This window comes from Amblyomma maculatum, chromosome 11, assembly GCF_055883805.1.
Source record: "Amblyomma maculatum isolate TAMU_Amacu chromosome 11, ASM5588380v1, whole genome shotgun sequence".
Lineage (NCBI taxonomy): Eukaryota > Metazoa > Arthropoda > Arachnida > Ixodida > Ixodidae > Amblyomma > Amblyomma maculatum.
The window spans coordinates 8,439,580-8,456,476 of NC_139354.1; the positions used below are offsets into that span (position 1 = coordinate 8,439,580).

Genomic DNA, 16,897 nt, shown 5'->3' on the forward strand with positions numbered 1-16,897 from the left:
TAATTACTCCGCATTTAGCGATTGTGACCACTCTGAGAAGCTAAGCCTTTCTGGTGACCAAGTCGAAACGTCATCACGCCAACGCTGCCCTTGCAAGATATACACTGTTGTGTTCAGGTACTGTGGATCTATTCAAGTAGCATCTGTGTTGACATATTTCGTCTAAATTCCGCGTAATGTAAAAATGCCTGATGTGTCTCGCTTTTATATTTTGCGTACCACCTCACATGGTATAAGTGTGTAACTGCGCATTTATACGTTTTACTCATCTGAGAACTTTGTGGCCAAGGCAGAGCCAAGGATGCTATTGGTAGCGTCTACACTTTCAAAGAACTCCTTACGTCTGTTTTTTAACTTGTGGTTCGGATTTAACTTCATTATTTACGTTTGTGCCAATGAGACAACACCGGGTGTGACTACAGAACTTTCTAAGGCTACCACGACACTTGCGACTACAGGCGAAGAAACATCGCAACCGACACAGACCACTGCCGGGACAACGGTGACGCAAGCGGTGACGGACAGCACGACGTCACTTCCTCAAACGACGACAGCGCCCCCACGTTCCACGTTCCTCGTGACTCCTCGTGACCACTGTCCTTGCGACCTCACGGCAAACTCTTGCGACGTGAACTGCTGCTGTGACGGCGAGTGTAGTGCGCACGACTCCAGGGCGTTCCAGTTCTGTGCGGACAAGCCGCAGCAGGAGCCAGACCTGAGGTACTGCACCAAGCGGGACCTGGTCTTCAAGAACCGGACTCTCTTCCACAAGAGGCCGGTCGGTGACCTGCTCTGCATAGTCGTCGATAACGTCAAGAAGAAGGACGTATACCCGGATCCACCTAAAGTAGCGACGTTGGCCGAGGCACACGGATTACTAAAGGACCGGGTCAGTTACGAATGGATGCCCTTGGACAGACAGAGGCTTCAGTCCCAAGACGCTTTCAAAGCGGGAAGCCCCTTGCTGCGAGTTGACGACCGAGGAACCGCCCAGGAATGGAGTGAGTTTCTAAGCCCTTATACTTCCCTTGTTGATTTTTTTTTTTTTCGTTCAGTCGACACAGAGAAGCAACCCGTTTCTTGAGCGACCAGTTAAAATGACGCCGGGAATCAACTTCAACCAGCCTTTATTATTGCGTAAAAGTCGTCCTGTATTTCTTTTTGACTTTGTTAGTGTATGCCCGACAGAAAAAGATCGACTTGCTGTTAATCAAACTGAGTTCAGATTAAAATCTCACAACTCAGGATGAACTCGGACGTCAACATCGAACGGGACTCCTTGATTATACTGTTAAGTTCTTCAGGCTCCGCGAAAATCACCAAACTATACTAACTAGCCCAAGAAATTGCAGTGCGCTTAAGACGATGGTGTTGTGGGCATGCATTGCGAACAGATGTGCATCTTGGGCGCAATAACAGCGAGTGTTGGGGCTCTCGAAACGACAACAGCTGCAATAGATCATCTTTTGTAATGATTGCGTAAATCGGAAGCACTAAGCTTGCAGTGATCATAGCAACTTGCTCGGAGTAGTATAAACGCTGAGCTAACAGTAAACCTCGAGAAGACTTATGTTGGCATGAATACACAAATAAATGTGCTCAATTTTATAATCCTTTCGCAAGAGCTGTCGTCAAAGGTTTCCAGTGCGTCGGTTGCCATTGCTTTAGACTAAACGCATGATGACAACTGGAAAAAGGAAGAATTCTCGACAGTTCAAAAAAGGCAGTTTAATACTACTTTGTTAGCTCCAGTTTCCTCAGCGACCTTTTCTGTAAAGGAACACAGGGGGTATTACGAAGATTGATGTCGAGAGAAATGAAGTTCAGTATGGCACAATGTTGGAAATAAATTTCATGTAGTTGGTTGACAATATTTTCACCAGAAATGTTTATGAGGAACTACAGAATAAAACATTCGATGCAAACGAAGCATCCGTAATGTAAAGGTACATTATGAGATAATAAAATAAAAAATCTAGGCTGACGGCAAGTTTCAAATATTCAAAGCGATCACAAGCCACTGCAGTCGGTGGAAAAGTTTTCAACGATGATCATTTGATAAAAAGCAAACTAAATTCCATTCGAGCTAGTCAGTTATATACTGATCATATATATATATATATATATATATATATATATATATATATATATATATATATATATATATATATATGTTTCATAAAAGTCTTCCAGGATCCAGAAATATGTGTAAGATGAGGTAGGGGCTCACAGATGAAAACAACGGTTCATTTCCGACGTTTCGGCCGGAGCCCGGCCTTCGTCATGTTATATATATATATATATATATATATTTATATATATATATTTCACATTTTATTGTAAAACCCAGGCTATCGGGCTATTCGGCTCGAAGTGGGCAAGAAGCGCTGAAACTATGATGTCAGTAAAACGTTTCCCACACGATCATGCAGCACGTGACTCATTCTTATCGCATGTGAGAGTTACTGAGAAAAAACAGAAAAAGTGGCATTTCGGTAGGATGTCACAGTACCCATCAAGAGGCAGGCAGAGCTTCGGTTAGCTTTCCAGATGCCTTCAGATCCCAAGGTGGTCAGCTGAAAAAATTCGGGCTAATTAGCGGGAAGGACTTAAGGAAATGCCTTATTAAAGGGTGGCCTAAACATGGCGAAAAAAATCAACTAATGGCAGCCAAGGTTTAGTTCACCCTGTCCTGGCTGAATTAATCCTCGAATTCAAAGGCCGAGAAAGGGTGTGTAAAAAGAAAAAAAAAAGAAAAAAATAAAAATCAAAGAGGGAATCAACAAGCAGAACTTTAAGGGCAAACTTGATAGCAACTTTAACGTCGCCTTTTCATTCCGCGATGCTTTTTTTTTTCTTTTTTTCATTTCTTTGTTTTAGTGAATATTTGAAGGAAACGGAGGTGCAATGTCTCGCTTTTCAGAGGACAAAAACACTTTATTTCTAAATTAGTTCGGAAAGGCGAACCGCAGCATGTATTACGGCTCTCAGGGGACTCTTGAACCGCGCCATATGGGACACCGCCTCAAATACAGGCCTCCATTTTTCCTATTATGTTCCGAACACGTAATTCTGACGACACTCGGGGAGAAACTTCGGTACGGCGACAGCTTTTCGACCGAACGAGCTGTATATAGGCTCTGCCGTAAAAGAAAACGAAAACAGAAAAAGAAAAAAAAAAACGAACATTGTTGAAATCAACGCTTTCGAAGTATGTTCTATCGTAGATCACCGATTGAAAGGATTTATAAATTAAGGCGAGTGAGAAAGGGGCTATGGTAGAATTCGTTTTCTCTACACTTTGCTGCAGCGTTACTCCAAGCATGCACTGGCTGACCGCTGTAGTGCTGTGACCGAAACACATCTGAGCTTCCGTCTGCTTTTCTCCAGTTGCCCTGACGCCATCACAGAGCTGATACAGCGCTAGCCCCGCGTCGCCTTTCCAGAGTAAAATAGCGCGCATCACTTTCTTCGCAGGACTGCCGACCAAGCTGTTCAGCTCCCGCTGCGAGGCTACCGAGGCGGTCGTCTACCTCCACGACGTACAACTCGAGTGCCGGCGCCAAGTCGGCACACTGGAACAGTCGTGCTCGTCGAGTTCTGCATTCTCCGCGGCCTCCTATCACAGTGGATTCGCGATTCGCTCAAGCCCAGAGGAGAGGGCTAGGATAGAGGCATTTGTGTGCTCCGACGACTCCTGCGTTGCAGCCAACGCCACAGATGTCGCTCCTCGCTATGTCGATGGCACCTGCGTACACGTGGTGTCGGACGTGTCGTATCGAATCTTTCACAGCGGCGCAGACGGCATTTTCAGGATTGAGGCTTACTTCAAGTTGTCGACCGTTGAACCCGGACAGGCGGAGTTTAGCCAAAAGTTCTCTGTGTCTTTCGTCTGGGCGTCCAGCAACGAAGCTGACACATGGAAGGCAAGCGGTAACCCGGGTTATCTATCAGGGCTTCCAGTGTTGGCTGGCTGTTTTAACCAAAACGATTCGACTTGTGAGAAAGGCGAACACTCCGCGCTCTACTTGAGCGCGCCAGAAACGCGTGATGGCGACTGTTCGTCTCCTAAAATAATGACTAAAATCAAATTTCGTACAAACGTAAGAACAGGCTGCCTTCTGCGGCCGCAGAGATTCCAGAACTGTTCGGCCTTGTTAGACACGCTACTGTCCTATGTCACCGGCATGGACCGTTACGTCACTCACGTCGCGAGTTTCGGAAACGCCAACAGGTCCCGAGCCCGGGACTTCGTTCCTATCCTGGTTGAGAACCCACTGCCAGCAGAGACGAGAGTCATGGTAGCACCATCACCGGCAGGAAGTGACGTCTGCCTTCTGCCTGCAACGCTAGTTCGCGTTCACATCTTGCACGCCAAGACAGACCACGCTTCCGAACCTCAAGCGAAGATAGTTTCGGTTTTGCGCTCGTACAGCGGAGCATTGGAGTTTCACCTCTCCTCCTCCCGTCACAGCGCTCCGACGGAAGTGACGTACATTGTGAGTTTCGTCGACGTCACTGCACCAAAGCCGCGCCGCATCTTCGCGCCACCGCCCACGATAGACGCGCGGCTGCCGCACGACTTCTTCTACCCGTTCTTTCTCGAGTCTGCAGCAGCTGCGAAATGCCACGGCCGAGCAAGTCTCGCTTTCTATGCTTTGCCCTTTGTCATCGTCATCTTCTGGCGGCTGCTCCCGCTACTGGAGCATTGTTAGAGCGTTGAACATCTGGAGCATCTCGTGTTGTGTGGATGCGCTTCAAGGCCAACACCTGCTGAGCCGACCTTTTGGGCGAAATAAATGCGGCGTAGAGTGGTGAAGTGCGAGAGACGTTCAAGCTCTCTTTCTTCGAGCAGCCGTTAATTGTTCCGTGTATCGGAAAGCGCGCACATGTTGGCCTTCGTTATTAAACTCCTATTTGCGCAGCTGTGGCTTGAGTCTGCGCTGAAACGAGGCTGACGAACGTCGTATGAGATGTTTTGAAGTGTGTTATTTTCCCTGCAAGCAAAACAAAGTGAGAGACGGTGCTCTGTATCTATGCTGATTGTATTCCTCCGCTCGCCTCGTGTGTTTTATCTCAATAAATGGTTCGAGCGCTTCGCGCCTTTTAACGCTGCCGGAGTCGTTTTAGTCCAGTTGGGGGCACGCGTTTGCAATGAAATAGCTCGCGTTTTCGCTGTATTGTATTTTGCCATACAACTCCATCATTCATACAAGACCGAGACGTGAAAATTCTAAGAACTCTGCCTGTGGCTTACACCGAATTATATACAAAATGAATGCTGAAGATTTGTTTGTTTCCGAGGTGACATTCAATGAATAAAGTAGTCGACGTATTTCGAGGAACTTGAGGTATGCCTTCCAAAAACAAGCTCCATTTACACGCGTGACAAGTTTCGACAGTGTTAATTGGCTTGCTCTGCATGCATGGTGAGGTCTAGCGGTATTTGAGCAAATACCTCTGTCAATTTTTCAAGATGAAGCTATCGATGTCTTTACAGCCGAGTATCAAATTTTCAGCAGGCGCGCGAAAGTGATATCTAGAAGGGGGAATTAGTTGTTCGAAATAATGAGCCGACTTCACAGGAGGTGGTGTTTAATATGAAGCGTTGTCCAGCCACTGCTGACGAAGAACACAGAGTTTCAGAGCAGCGCGAGAGCACTTTTTGACGATCTCAACCCTGGGCGGGGCAAGAGCCGCAAAAAAAAAGCAAAAAAAAAAAAGAAACGTCCGAGTATTCATAACGATATTGCAAGCCTCATCACCAAATGGCCTTTCGGAGTGGTGCTTGCATACTTTAGTATGTGTTCACCCACAATATGTATTATTTTACATCTTATCTGTACTCAGTTATAGGGCTGAAGCGCGGAGGTTAACGAAAAGAGTTCTACCTAAAGGGTCCCAGAAAGGGGGGTCTGGGGTTGGTTAGTCTAATGCTTGCGCTTTGTAGAGCACAGGCGACTGGGCACTCTCTCGTAAAATTTTTTAATCAAGCTTGCGTAGAACAAGAAATAGCGGCTCTTAAAAATGACCCCCTGCCTTTTCCCTCTCAACTCGTGCATGGGAGCGAGCTATAAAAACATAAACATTACAGGCGGGGCCCAGGCTCCGCCCACAAATATACGTCATCGATCGGATCGGTTTGTTGGCTTCCGGTTTGCGGTCTCTGTCGCTCACTCGCTGTCCCATCAGCCGGTCGTCTCGAACTAGGGGTTGTAGTTATAATCGTGCGGTAAGAAATGCCGGCCACAGACGCGGGGGCTCCGGAGCTTGCTCGACTGGGCAGTCCGATGCGTTGGAGTTACGCAGTTCGCACACCTTCATCGTTCGACGAGTGGCGAAGGGTGATACCTTGCCGGTCCCTGGCTTTACAGTCGACGACACAACACGGTGTGTTCATTGCAAATCACTTCAAAGGTAGCTCCGCTCCTAAAGTTCCGAATTCGAGGGCGGGAAGCTACGGATTCAACGGCGGCGGCAGCAGAGTAGCACGTGAGGTACACGCCGACGACAGGACATAAACCCGGAAGTGCTGCACTCATTTTTGATACTGCACCCCCCAGGCACAGTAAACCTACACGCAAATGACTTAATTTCTTTCTGAAATGAGGAATTATTCCAGAAAAGTAAAAATGTATTGTATCTAGCGCTTTCATTTTGGTAAATGCAGGGTGTGACGTTGGCATAACGAACCAATGATAGCCCTCGAGCAGGGGACGCAATAAGCCAGATGTGACGCAATTTGCAAAAATTCGCGCCAAAGACTGGCGTTGCTGGTCGGCGCGAAGCGCATGTTTGGTAAATTTTAAAAATGTATTGTAAATTATCTGCTTGCTTTTGAGGTTTTGTACGCGGCGGTGAATGCCCAGTGACCTGTACTCTACATAACGCAAGCATTATCTAACCAACCTCAGACCCCCCTTTCTGGGACCCTTTAAGTTGCGGACAACGCATATAGCTATGGAACAAAACAATGGTTGGTGCAACACTATAGAGATAGGAAGCACGCAGAGTGGATCAGAGAATAGCTCGAGTTAATGAGATTCTAGTGAAAATCAAGGAGGAGGAATGGGCATGGGCAGTGCATGTAATGCGTAGAGCGGACAACTGATGGTCGCTTAGGGTAACAAACTGGATTCCAAGGGAAGGAAAGCGTAGCAGGGGCGGCAGGAAGTTAGGTGGGCGGATGAGGTTGACAAGTTTTCAAGGGTCAAGTGGATGCAGCTGGTACAGGACTGGGTTAATTCGAGGAATATGGGAGAGGCCTCCGGCCTGCAGTGGGTATAGTCAGGCTAATGATGATGATGCATTATTTTATTTATTTTACTTCTTCAAAATCAGAAGCAGCTTATGTAAGCATCCGATGCGTAGCAAGTACTCTCCTATATCCCTCATTCAGCCCTGTGCCGTGCCTGCTCTGTCCAAATTACTTTGTGGGCATAATCTCCTCCGAACTTCCCTTTTGCCTCCCAAAGTATGCTTGTCTGCTCTTCTAATTCATTCTGCTATCCTAAGGAACCACCGGTTTCCTTGCTTTCGCATTAGGTGATCTCCTCGTGCCCATTTCTGATTCTTGATTAAAAAACTGTATTAAAGTAGCAATTTCTCTATAGCCTGTAAGTTTATCCTCGTCCGAGAAGTAAGAGCTGCCAATAAGGTACATCTTTTGTAAACTTTCTTCATGGGTTTTTTTGGTAAGGTGTCGTTTATAAGCTGAGAGCACTTGGCATATTTCTCCATCCCATTCTTATTCTTGTAGCTAGATATTTCACCAAAGGGGTCCTGGTCAGCGATTACAACCGGTCAGTTTCATACACGTTACAGAAACGTAACAATCCATTTAAATCTACAATCACTCCATCCTAAAGGTAACTGATTACTGCGGTCAATCACTGCCCAGGAAAGTGACTGAATAATTTCAAAAGATTAATTGAATTAGTATTACGTTACTTCTCGTCGAAATTTATTGCCGTAGCACAAACTCGCTCAGTGGCAAAACCGTAGTGCGGCTTCCTTTAAATTTTTAATTGTTGTTAATTAAAAAAAAAAACGTTTTTCTTTTCTCAAAGTTTTCATCCCTAGTTTTGCGACGTTTCCTCTTGAAAACACCAGCAGCTGCACTGAGCATTCTAAGCGCTGTAGAGAAGCATGGCGTTCAACAAACGAACACCTTGCGCTCCCATTCGTTGTTGCGCAATGCTTCGATGCCAGTTACTGCGTCCTTTTTGAAACGCTCCCTTTCGTTGTTGGCTCTCTGAAATAGTGCTCAGGCAAGGCTGCTGAAAAGCTGAAAAAAAAAAAAATGTCTGTATATGTATTTTTACGAACATGACAGCATGGCTTCTGGTTTGGAACCGCAGTATGGTCGGTTCAGCCCTTCGGTCAAAAGCTGGTGTGGATCCTGACGTCCCCCATATTTAGACACCCATTTGGGCACCGTCGTGCGGTCGAACAATTTTGACGCAAATGACATGTCATGAACTCTTCATTCCTGTTGCCTTTCTTTTTGCAAAAAAAAAAAAAAAAAAAAAAGAAAGGAAAGAAATAATGGCCGGTGATCAATTAGAAAAATATTTTTGAACTACCCGAAACTTTACTGTTTTAAAAACTAACACATTTATTACAAACAGAAAAATGTAATTAAAAAGTGATCAATTAGAACTCAGCTGTCGGCCCTAGAAGGTTACTTACAACTCTGCTGCCGGCCCCTCTCAAATTTAAGTGTTTTCGCCGTACTCGCAGCGGATAGTAACAAGGACACAAGAAATGAAGAAGACGGGATGCAAGGGACGGAGGCTATGTTCCAACTAGATTGTTGTGCCTGCAGCAAACTATTCTGCCACTCCAAGGCAGCAGAACCTCACTAAAGATTTCTTCAAATTAAGCTTTAAATCTGTACACCACTCTGTTTCGCCTGACTGGGTTCTCGATCATGGTTCGTATTAACCTGTTTGAGTTTCTCTAGTCACGTGAGCACTAAATAAACTCACAGGAGAGTATATTATGAATGGGGGGACGGGGGGTCAGTTGTGAACAACGACACATCTTACAGTTGTACCATGAATAAATATCCCTAAGTAGCTAGAAAGTCTCATCATTCTGCTCCTGTACTTAGCAAATGCTTGTAAGAACAAACGGAAGTGGAACGGCGGTGATCATACACGAAATTCAAAGAAAGGTTTCATTCAGCACCAGGCCGGTCGACGGATATTTTAAAACGAGCTCGTCATTTCAGGTGAGGTATTTCCCTGAAAGCTAACGATCAACGTAAGTTCTCACCACCAGCTTGAAGCTAGGGTAAATTAAGCAACGGTCTTCAATTGTATAAAGCCGCGACGGAGAGCTGCAGTATCGTCTGCTTCAGGGCGGCCCCTCACCTTGGAGCAGCAGACGACAGCGGCGGCCCGCATAGCAGACGACGCATGAGCCGCCCGGTGCTTTCTCTATAACAGCAGACGACGTATGCTTTAAAGCACGGTGCTTTAAAGGCCGGTTAGAAAAGCCGGTAAAAGAAACTGAATCCGCCATTGCAATGTCTAACCCGGCAATTCTTTTTGCTTTGTATTTCGTTACGTCTTCCTCCCACCTCGCTTCCGCGACGATCACCTTTTTACTTTTTTTCGCTTTCCTGTCGCGGCGCTCCTGCAGAGGCCGTGTGTGTGCATGCGTCTGTGACGTCCGGTTCCGCCCCCGTAGCAACCAATCAGCGTACACAGCGTGTCGCGCTCAAAAAGGGAGAAAGAAGTGCGCCGGTGGTACTTGCGGCGTGTGAAGTGCTGTTAATTTTTTTTCTCTGGCCCCGAAAAATAAACGGTTATTCCTTTGGCGCGACCTGCTACTCGACTTGCTTCATTACCACGTGCAGCGAAGAACTGAGTCTCGCTCGGGTGGAGAAAACAAGTCCGCCCCTATTTTTCATCTTTCTGTTCTTACCCGCCTTGCGCTCTCACCAAGAGCAGACGACCAGCTAACTATTTTCTGGCGCGGATGAACGACGCTAGCAGGGCAATCGCGAGGCGCGGAGTGATATGCGCGCTTCGGCTTTGTGTTTCCGGTTCCGCTAAGGAGAAACCGGCCCTCCCCCTTTCCTCGTCGTCGCAAGCGAGCGCCGCCGCCGCCGCCGCTCGCTCGCCTCGGCAACTTGTTGCAGTCGGGAATTATCTTCGTGTGAGTGAAGTGCGCTGCGCGCTGTGTGGGCATCCGTCGTCTTTGGTGGAGCGACGGTGTGTGAGCTATTGGTGCGCTTTGGCTTTTGTAACGACGATTCCCGACAGAGTGCCCCTCGTCGTCAAGCCGTCCGTGTAGCAAGGCGCCTTCGAACGCGCCGCCCTCGATTACGACTTCGGACCGTGTCTTCGGACTCGCCTCAGCCGGCGCAATCATGACCATGGAAAACCTCGAAGTCGACCGATCCCTGTACTGTGACATCGGCGAAGCCGACCTCAAGGAGCTGTGGGCCCCGGAGTCCTTCGAATCGGTGAGAGCTGGGTGCCTGAGTCGTGTGTGTTCGATGGTGTTTTTGTTTTTATTATTATTTTAGTGCGTGCCTGTGTTTGTGTGTTTGTGAGTGAGTGGTGAGGAGTGACCAACGCCAGGTCAAGCGTGAGCCGTCAGAGCACTCGCGCGAATTCCAAGGGAATTTTTTTTTTTTTCTCCTCGCGCCGTTTTCATTTTCTTCGGATTGAATCTCAGCGCTCCCCCGCCAGCTCACGAGGCTCTCTCGTGCCGTTTAGCGGATTGGAACGGGATCTTTGACCTCCTTGCCTCGAGGCACGCACGTTCGGCGGCTGTGGAAGGGAAGGAAGATGACCGGTCTTGCCTTAGCGTGCTGTTCTCTCAGGCGCTCGCCAACGGCAACTCTCGACGGTATCGTCGGCACATTCCTGACGTTCCCTCGGCCTCCTTCAGCGCAACCGCCGAGCTTTCGGTTGGTTCTGCCCGCCGTGTTTCGTGTATCATATTTTCTTCTGGCCCGAATTTTTACTCTGATTTTATTTCTTCGCCAGGTTTTTCGCTGTCCATTATTGACAATACCGTGTCGCCTGTGATGTGCTGCACAGAAAAAAAAAAAAAAAAAAAAAAAATCCCGGACCTTCTTCTCTGCCTGAAACGGCAAAACACCTATATTCATATTTTATAAACCTTTAGTGGCGTTCGGTAAGCTGGGGTTTTATTCCTGTGACCCGGTCTGGCTCGCGCTTGCCAGCATCCGTCGCATGCCTGGCCGTTTATTAGCGCGCACGAGCTCTGATTCCGGGATGAATTTTTATTTGTATGTCAGTTCGATGCGTGGCTATTTATTACTCGATGTCGTTGGCTGGCAACTCGCTTTTTTCGTCGCCGAATACTGTAACGAAGCACCCATCAGACTGTCATCTTAAGACAACATAGAACGCGAACTTTACAAAACACCAACTATACGGCATCCAGAAAGACTTCGATTGACGCGTATCGGCCGGCTGTTTCATAACTATTCTGCTCAACCCTCACACTGGCGACCACTTGTGTTTTCCAAATCCAGTACTTCGAGTCCCATCCCCCTAGCATATAGTATTTTTGTCGTCCCCCATGTTCGTACCATTCATATAAATAGTGCGATGGCTGCCTGCTTGGCGGCCTTTGAGGCTCTATTTTTACTTGTTTTTGTCTGTCAGGCCTTCGCGCCACATTTCTTTTATTATTATTCCATCGAGGCTGGCTTACGCAGCTTGTGCTCGTGTCGCGCGCTCCGCTATCGACGTACACACAGTGCTGCTTCTAGCACTGCTGCCGCGCTCGAACAGCTGGTCATACTCCTGCTAGCGCTCTGCCCGCTGTATAGCGCACTTGTCGCGAAAAAAAAAAAAAAAAGACCTGTGTGATGGAGCCGGGCCTCTGCCGGCGGCAGTGGGGGGATTCAACTGTGCAAACGAATCCCTCGGCTAGCCCGACTTCTTAGCTTGGCACCGGTTGTGTATTCTATGTCGGTGCGAAATTACGCGCTCCGCGCTGCATTCTAAGCCTCCCCCCTAGCTCGCCATGTCGGGGAAAAATTAAACAAAATTAAACGCGAGACGTTTACCAGTCATCACCGTGGTAGGTACTACATGTAAACAACACTGAGTGTAATCTCCGGTGCAATTGCCAGATCGAGGGTGAGTGTGTTGCATGTGTGTCAGTGCTAAATGCCCCGGCTCCATTTCAGGCGTCTAATGCAACAAGCGTTCAGCTATCTTTTCGCCGTGAGGTGTGGATCAACCACACGCTCGCCGTACGATGGGACAGGCAAAATTCACCGCTATCGATGCATTCCTGGATTTTATCAACGCTGTGATAAAGAGACACGCCCCGTACCTTTCTTCTTCTGTTTCGATTCCATTATCTTAGCCATTATTTTCCTATGTCCGTCAGCATGCTCCAGGTACACGACGTTCCATTTCACAGCTGCTTTCAGCGCACCAGGTCAGCCTGAGAAACATGATTTAGAATAGCGGTTGTTGACGGATATCAGGCAGTGAAGGCAATACATCTTACCCCCTGAAAGAGAATTTACTGAGACGAGCCAGTTGGGTCATTTCAGATTTTTTTTAATTTTTTTTTTTTTTGGTTGTTGGTCTCCGAGGAACCTTGTGGGACCATGATGGAGGCGCCTCAGCGGGCAACGGTATTGCAAATTCAGAGCTATTGGACGTTGATAAACTTCTTAGAGACCTTCCTTGATAGTACACGGCTCCGTGCGTAGTTACTGATTACAACCGCGGATCACACGTTCTAAGCATGAACGTAGGCTTGTTTGCCGTATTCCGAACTGTGGGAGGGATCACTGTTTGTAAAAGATGCACTTTATTAACTATCCAGAGGAGATATGGTAACTACAGACATGTTTAGTGTTCCGTAGTGAACATCATGATGGTTACTAAACCACTCGACACGCTGAATTCAAAGACTGAAGCAAGGTGTGGGGCATTTGAGCTTTCTTGTGGTCATACCTATTTTTAGCATAATAAGGCAACGCGTGCTTGGGGAGGGATGTGACGAACGTTGCAATGCGCTCGCCGAAGGCAGTTGGCAAGAGTGCCGGCTTTCCGTGAAGGTAGGCAAACCTGAATCGCACCGCGGAGTACATCGCGCTCGTTGCTTCTCGTCGAGGACAAAACGTTTCTAGACGCATGGGCCGTCGAGCTGCGCCGTACGCTTACTTCTGATTTGAGGTCCTTCTTCGGCGCTCATGTATGGGCGCTCAACGAAGCGAACGGTGATCATGTTTCACCCGGAAACTCGAGCTTCTCCTTTGGGGAAAAATATCAAATGTCCTTGGCGCGTGTCAGAGTGGGCTGCCGTGTATCGCAGAAGTCCACACATTGGACGAAGTGAAATTTCTTAACGATGCATGAAAAAAAGGAAAAATATTAGTTTATTCTGTTTGCGATAGTCTTCATTCGGTAAAGTCAGAGTCATTTTACTAGGCTAACGAGTCAGCAGGCGCTCCCTTGAAAAGTGTTTAGGTGTTGTACGGAAGCGCACCCCTTTAATATGTCATCGCCTAGCTGTTCGGTGGTAATATTGAAACCGCAATCAGGTGTCCCGGGCAAGAGCCTGATTACGCTGAGCCTCAGTTGAAATCGGAGACGCCATTTTGGCATTGTGAATTCTGGAGCAAACACACAAAACTCGTATTATAGGCCGATACATGCGGTACTAGCTCCATTTTGAAATCTGTAGCACGTGTAGACTTAAAGGCATGCTGCAAGCACAGTGGGACACGGGGGCTTCTGGCGGCGGCCCGCATTTTTTTTCGCCATGTTCACTGACGTCGCCGTGCAGTTGTGATGGGAAGCCGTAAAAGTGTCTCCGCGAGTTCAGTGACTGTACATACAGACTGAATTTCACCAGCTGAGTTGCAGCAAACCTAGTCTGCCTCCCTCCATTGGAAATGAGTAAAATACAAAGAAACCGTTAGAAAAATTGGACATGAATCGGTTGAAGAGTGCTTTGTTTAGGCAATTTATGATTGCCTTGCTGGCTGGTGTCGAAACCGAGAGAGTGCTTTTTAAGAGCGATCGAATTGTTAGTTGTAATGTTGATGGACCAATTTATACTTAATTTGAACGCTTTAAGCTTGAGCGTTTGAGTGTATGTAACGCCAGGACCTGTGAATTTATTAATACGACTGTTCCACGGCTCGGCAAGCTCGGCTGGCTAAAAAGGCCGTGGAGTGGACATTAAATTACGCGATGCTAGTCCCCATTTGACTTCGTCCTCAAGCGCTAGTTCATGGTAGTTCTTTAGTCGTTCATTGCAGGGACGAAAAGGCCCACCTCGGTGCAATTATTAGGCGAACGTAGTGGTTTATCCGTGCGCATTTCTTCCTCAAACGGACATACGAGAGCGTCTAGTACATCTCGCCCTTTCAGCGCTATTTGGCAGAGCGGGGACTGGCTCTCCAGACATTGCTACTCTCGAGTTTTCGCTTGGCACTACATATCTAGTGAAGACTGCGCTACCAGCTAGGTTCTGCCACTTGTACAAGCAGCATATTTCCTCTCAAGCGTCGGAATGCACCCTGGTAGTGAATTGTTTCTCAAACATGAAATGTATTCCGAAATGTATTCATCTCCGAAGGTGCGTTGCTCTAAGATTGCGTATTTTTCTGCCACCGTTTTGTGAACGAGCGGTTGTTTAGCACGATGGCAAATCGCCTCGAGTGTTTTGCGAAATCCCGGAAGGCGAGAAATGTGTACGCGCAGCGAATGGAAACGGATAAACGGTAGGAGGGAGTCATTGTCCGTTTTAATGTCGTCACGTTCGGAGTTGGCGGTCCTGTAGTACTTGCGAAGTCAACAGTGTCGGTCTCTTTAATGAAGCAGTCTGAAAGGCTAAGCCATAACTGGTTAAAAAAAAAAATCGCACTCAAGCTAAAAAAAAAAAAAAATGTAACCGGCTTTTCCTTTTCGAACTTCTTCGGTCGCTGTCTCTGTCTATAGTCCAGATATGGAGTGCTCTCTAGCTGTTTATTTCTTGGTCCCCTGTTGTCCTCAGGTAGCTTACCGAGGATATTTGTTTACTTGAGTTCAGTGTACAAAGGCAGGCCTATCTAATAAGGATAATTATTTCCAGTTATCTGGTGATAGCTGTTTTCTCTGAAAACATGATTGTTTCACGTTTCAGCCACAACTCACAATCCAAAAATCGTGTAAGGCGTAGTCCTGCATTTCGTTTTGTTTCCGCCCGTTACAGAAGCCATGATCCCTGACGCGTTACGAGATTTCATGTCTGATAACGTCGCTCCTATTCACGTGTAGAGCAGTTGCTGCTTTTTCTTGTCATTCTGGGGGGTATTCGGTCGTCAGCCGCGTTTTGCGTACACCGGTGCTTTTTCTCCCCACTTTTGAAATTTTGCTTGCACCTAAGTCCGGCCTCTGTTTCTCTTTCGTGCGTGTGTTTATTTATGACGTAATAGCTTCGCTAAACAACGCTGCGACGAGAAAGAGGCGAATGCGCACGCAAACAGGCAGCTGGCGTGCCAGTGCAGTTCTAAACGGTGCGCATAAAGAGGCGAGGGCTTTTGTTGAAGCGACAACGGTTAAGCCTTCCAGCCAAAAGCCTAGCGAGCTTTTGTTCTAAATGAGCAGGAACCTCACGTGCTTTCGTCGAGAGCTTATGGGAAGTTTCAGATTCTCTTTGCGCGTATTGATTTAGCCATCGTTTGAATGGCCCCAATCAATGCTGTAGCTAGATACCAAATATGATTCATGTGCTACTGAGAAATTTGAATGATTGGCCGTGAATTAGCCTTCTTTTTTAGGATGCGACACCCAATTACTCATTATGTGCTCGCAATGTGCAATAGCAATGGAGGCTGTTGATGCCTTCACAGCGGCTTTTGCGTTATTCTGTCAATGTTATGTTTGCGGACAGATATAAGTCTGTCTGCATGACGCAGGGGTCATCCATTCATGTCATCTATAGCTTGCGATCCAGATGTTTACCCGAAGGTCTCTAAAGGCGGCGACTGTTGCCATTTACGGTTTGACCCTACCTTGTTAGCTGTGTGATTAGGGCGCTCGCCTACTGAGCCGAGAGACCCGAGTTCGATCCATGAAGCGGCGGAGGTGTTTTAATGGAGACGGAACTTAAGGTGCCTGTGTAACGATGTCGGTGTATATACGGACTACAGGTTGTCGAATTTATCTGGAGTTCTCTACTGCGGAGTCTCTCATAGCCTGATTTCCTCTGGGAGGTAATGAACCCCGTGAACCGGATCGAACGAAACCAGCATCCAGCTTGGGGCGTCAGTTCCCTCCATCTAATAGCGAAATTATGCGACCGACGATTCACCCCCCTCTCCCCGATAAGGCTTCTGATGCTAGCTGGTTAGTCACTTGTGTTATGAGAGGCCCTGATACAAAGTTTTTGTTTCGTTCTTTTTAGCATTAGTGTACCTGTAATTCGTGTTAGAAATCTTTCAATAAGCTACTGTACTGTATTGTATTGTATTGTATTGTATTGTATTGTATTTTATGGCGCATAAGCACTTAAGCCTATCATGAGCCAACCACGCTACTAAATTTGTTAAATTCCTCACAGGATTGAGAAGACAGGAGGAGGCTTCCTCTTTTTGATTTCGGCAGTTAAGATTTTTTTCTATCTGCGCTTTCCCATAAACGTGCGGAAAGGAGGGTGGCTCATTGCAGAATGTCATGTTTGGGAATTGATTCTGCACTCAACCGAGAATTGCATAGATTCTGACAAGGGGGCAAAAGGCCGAGTTTGTGCTTTCCGGCGTATAATGACAGTTGTTTTCTGCTGATTTGTGTGTGTGTGTGTGTGTGTGTGTGTGTGTGTGTGTGTGTGTGTGTGTGTGTGTGTGTGTGTGTGTGTGTGTGGGTGTGTGTGTGTGTGTGTGTGTGTGTGTGTG

At 47.1% G+C, this 16,897-nt stretch overlaps 2 protein-coding genes across 2 annotated transcripts in view; both read left to right on the forward strand.

Annotated features, from left to right (window-relative positions):
- Positions 1 to 294: 294 nt before the first annotated feature.
- On the forward strand, positions 295 to 5,326 carry tctn (tectonic). Its single transcript, XM_084583401.1, has 2 exons — positions 295 to 1,001; positions 3,478 to 5,326. Exons 1-2 carry the CDS (start codon positions 302 to 304, stop codon positions 4,713 to 4,715), a joined length of 1,938 nt encoding a protein of 645 aa, XP_084439527.1. The 5' UTR covers positions 295 to 301; the 3' UTR covers positions 4,716 to 5,326.
- Positions 5,327 to 10,090: 4,764 nt separating this feature from the next.
- LOC146172746 (uncharacterized) overlaps positions 10,091 to 16,897 on the forward strand; it is a 243,314-nt gene continuing 236,507 nt past the window's right edge. Inside the window, exon 1 of the mRNA XM_084584981.1 lies at positions 10,091 to 10,477. Coding sequence (XP_084441107.1) covers positions 10,382 to 10,477 — 96 coding nt within the window. The 5' untranslated portion in view covers positions 10,091 to 10,381. The remainder of the gene's footprint in view (positions 10,478 to 16,897) is intronic.

Bases quoted from the DNA above. Each gene is read 5' to 3' on its own strand.
- tctn (XM_084583401.1), top strand. From the start codon at position 302: ATGCTATTGGTAGCGTCTACACTTTCAAAGAACTCCTTACGTCTGTTT. The intron at 1,002-3,477 runs GTGAGTTTCTAA...CTTTCTTCGCAG, and splicing joins AGGAACCGCCCAGGAATGGA to GACTGCCGACCAAGCTGTTC.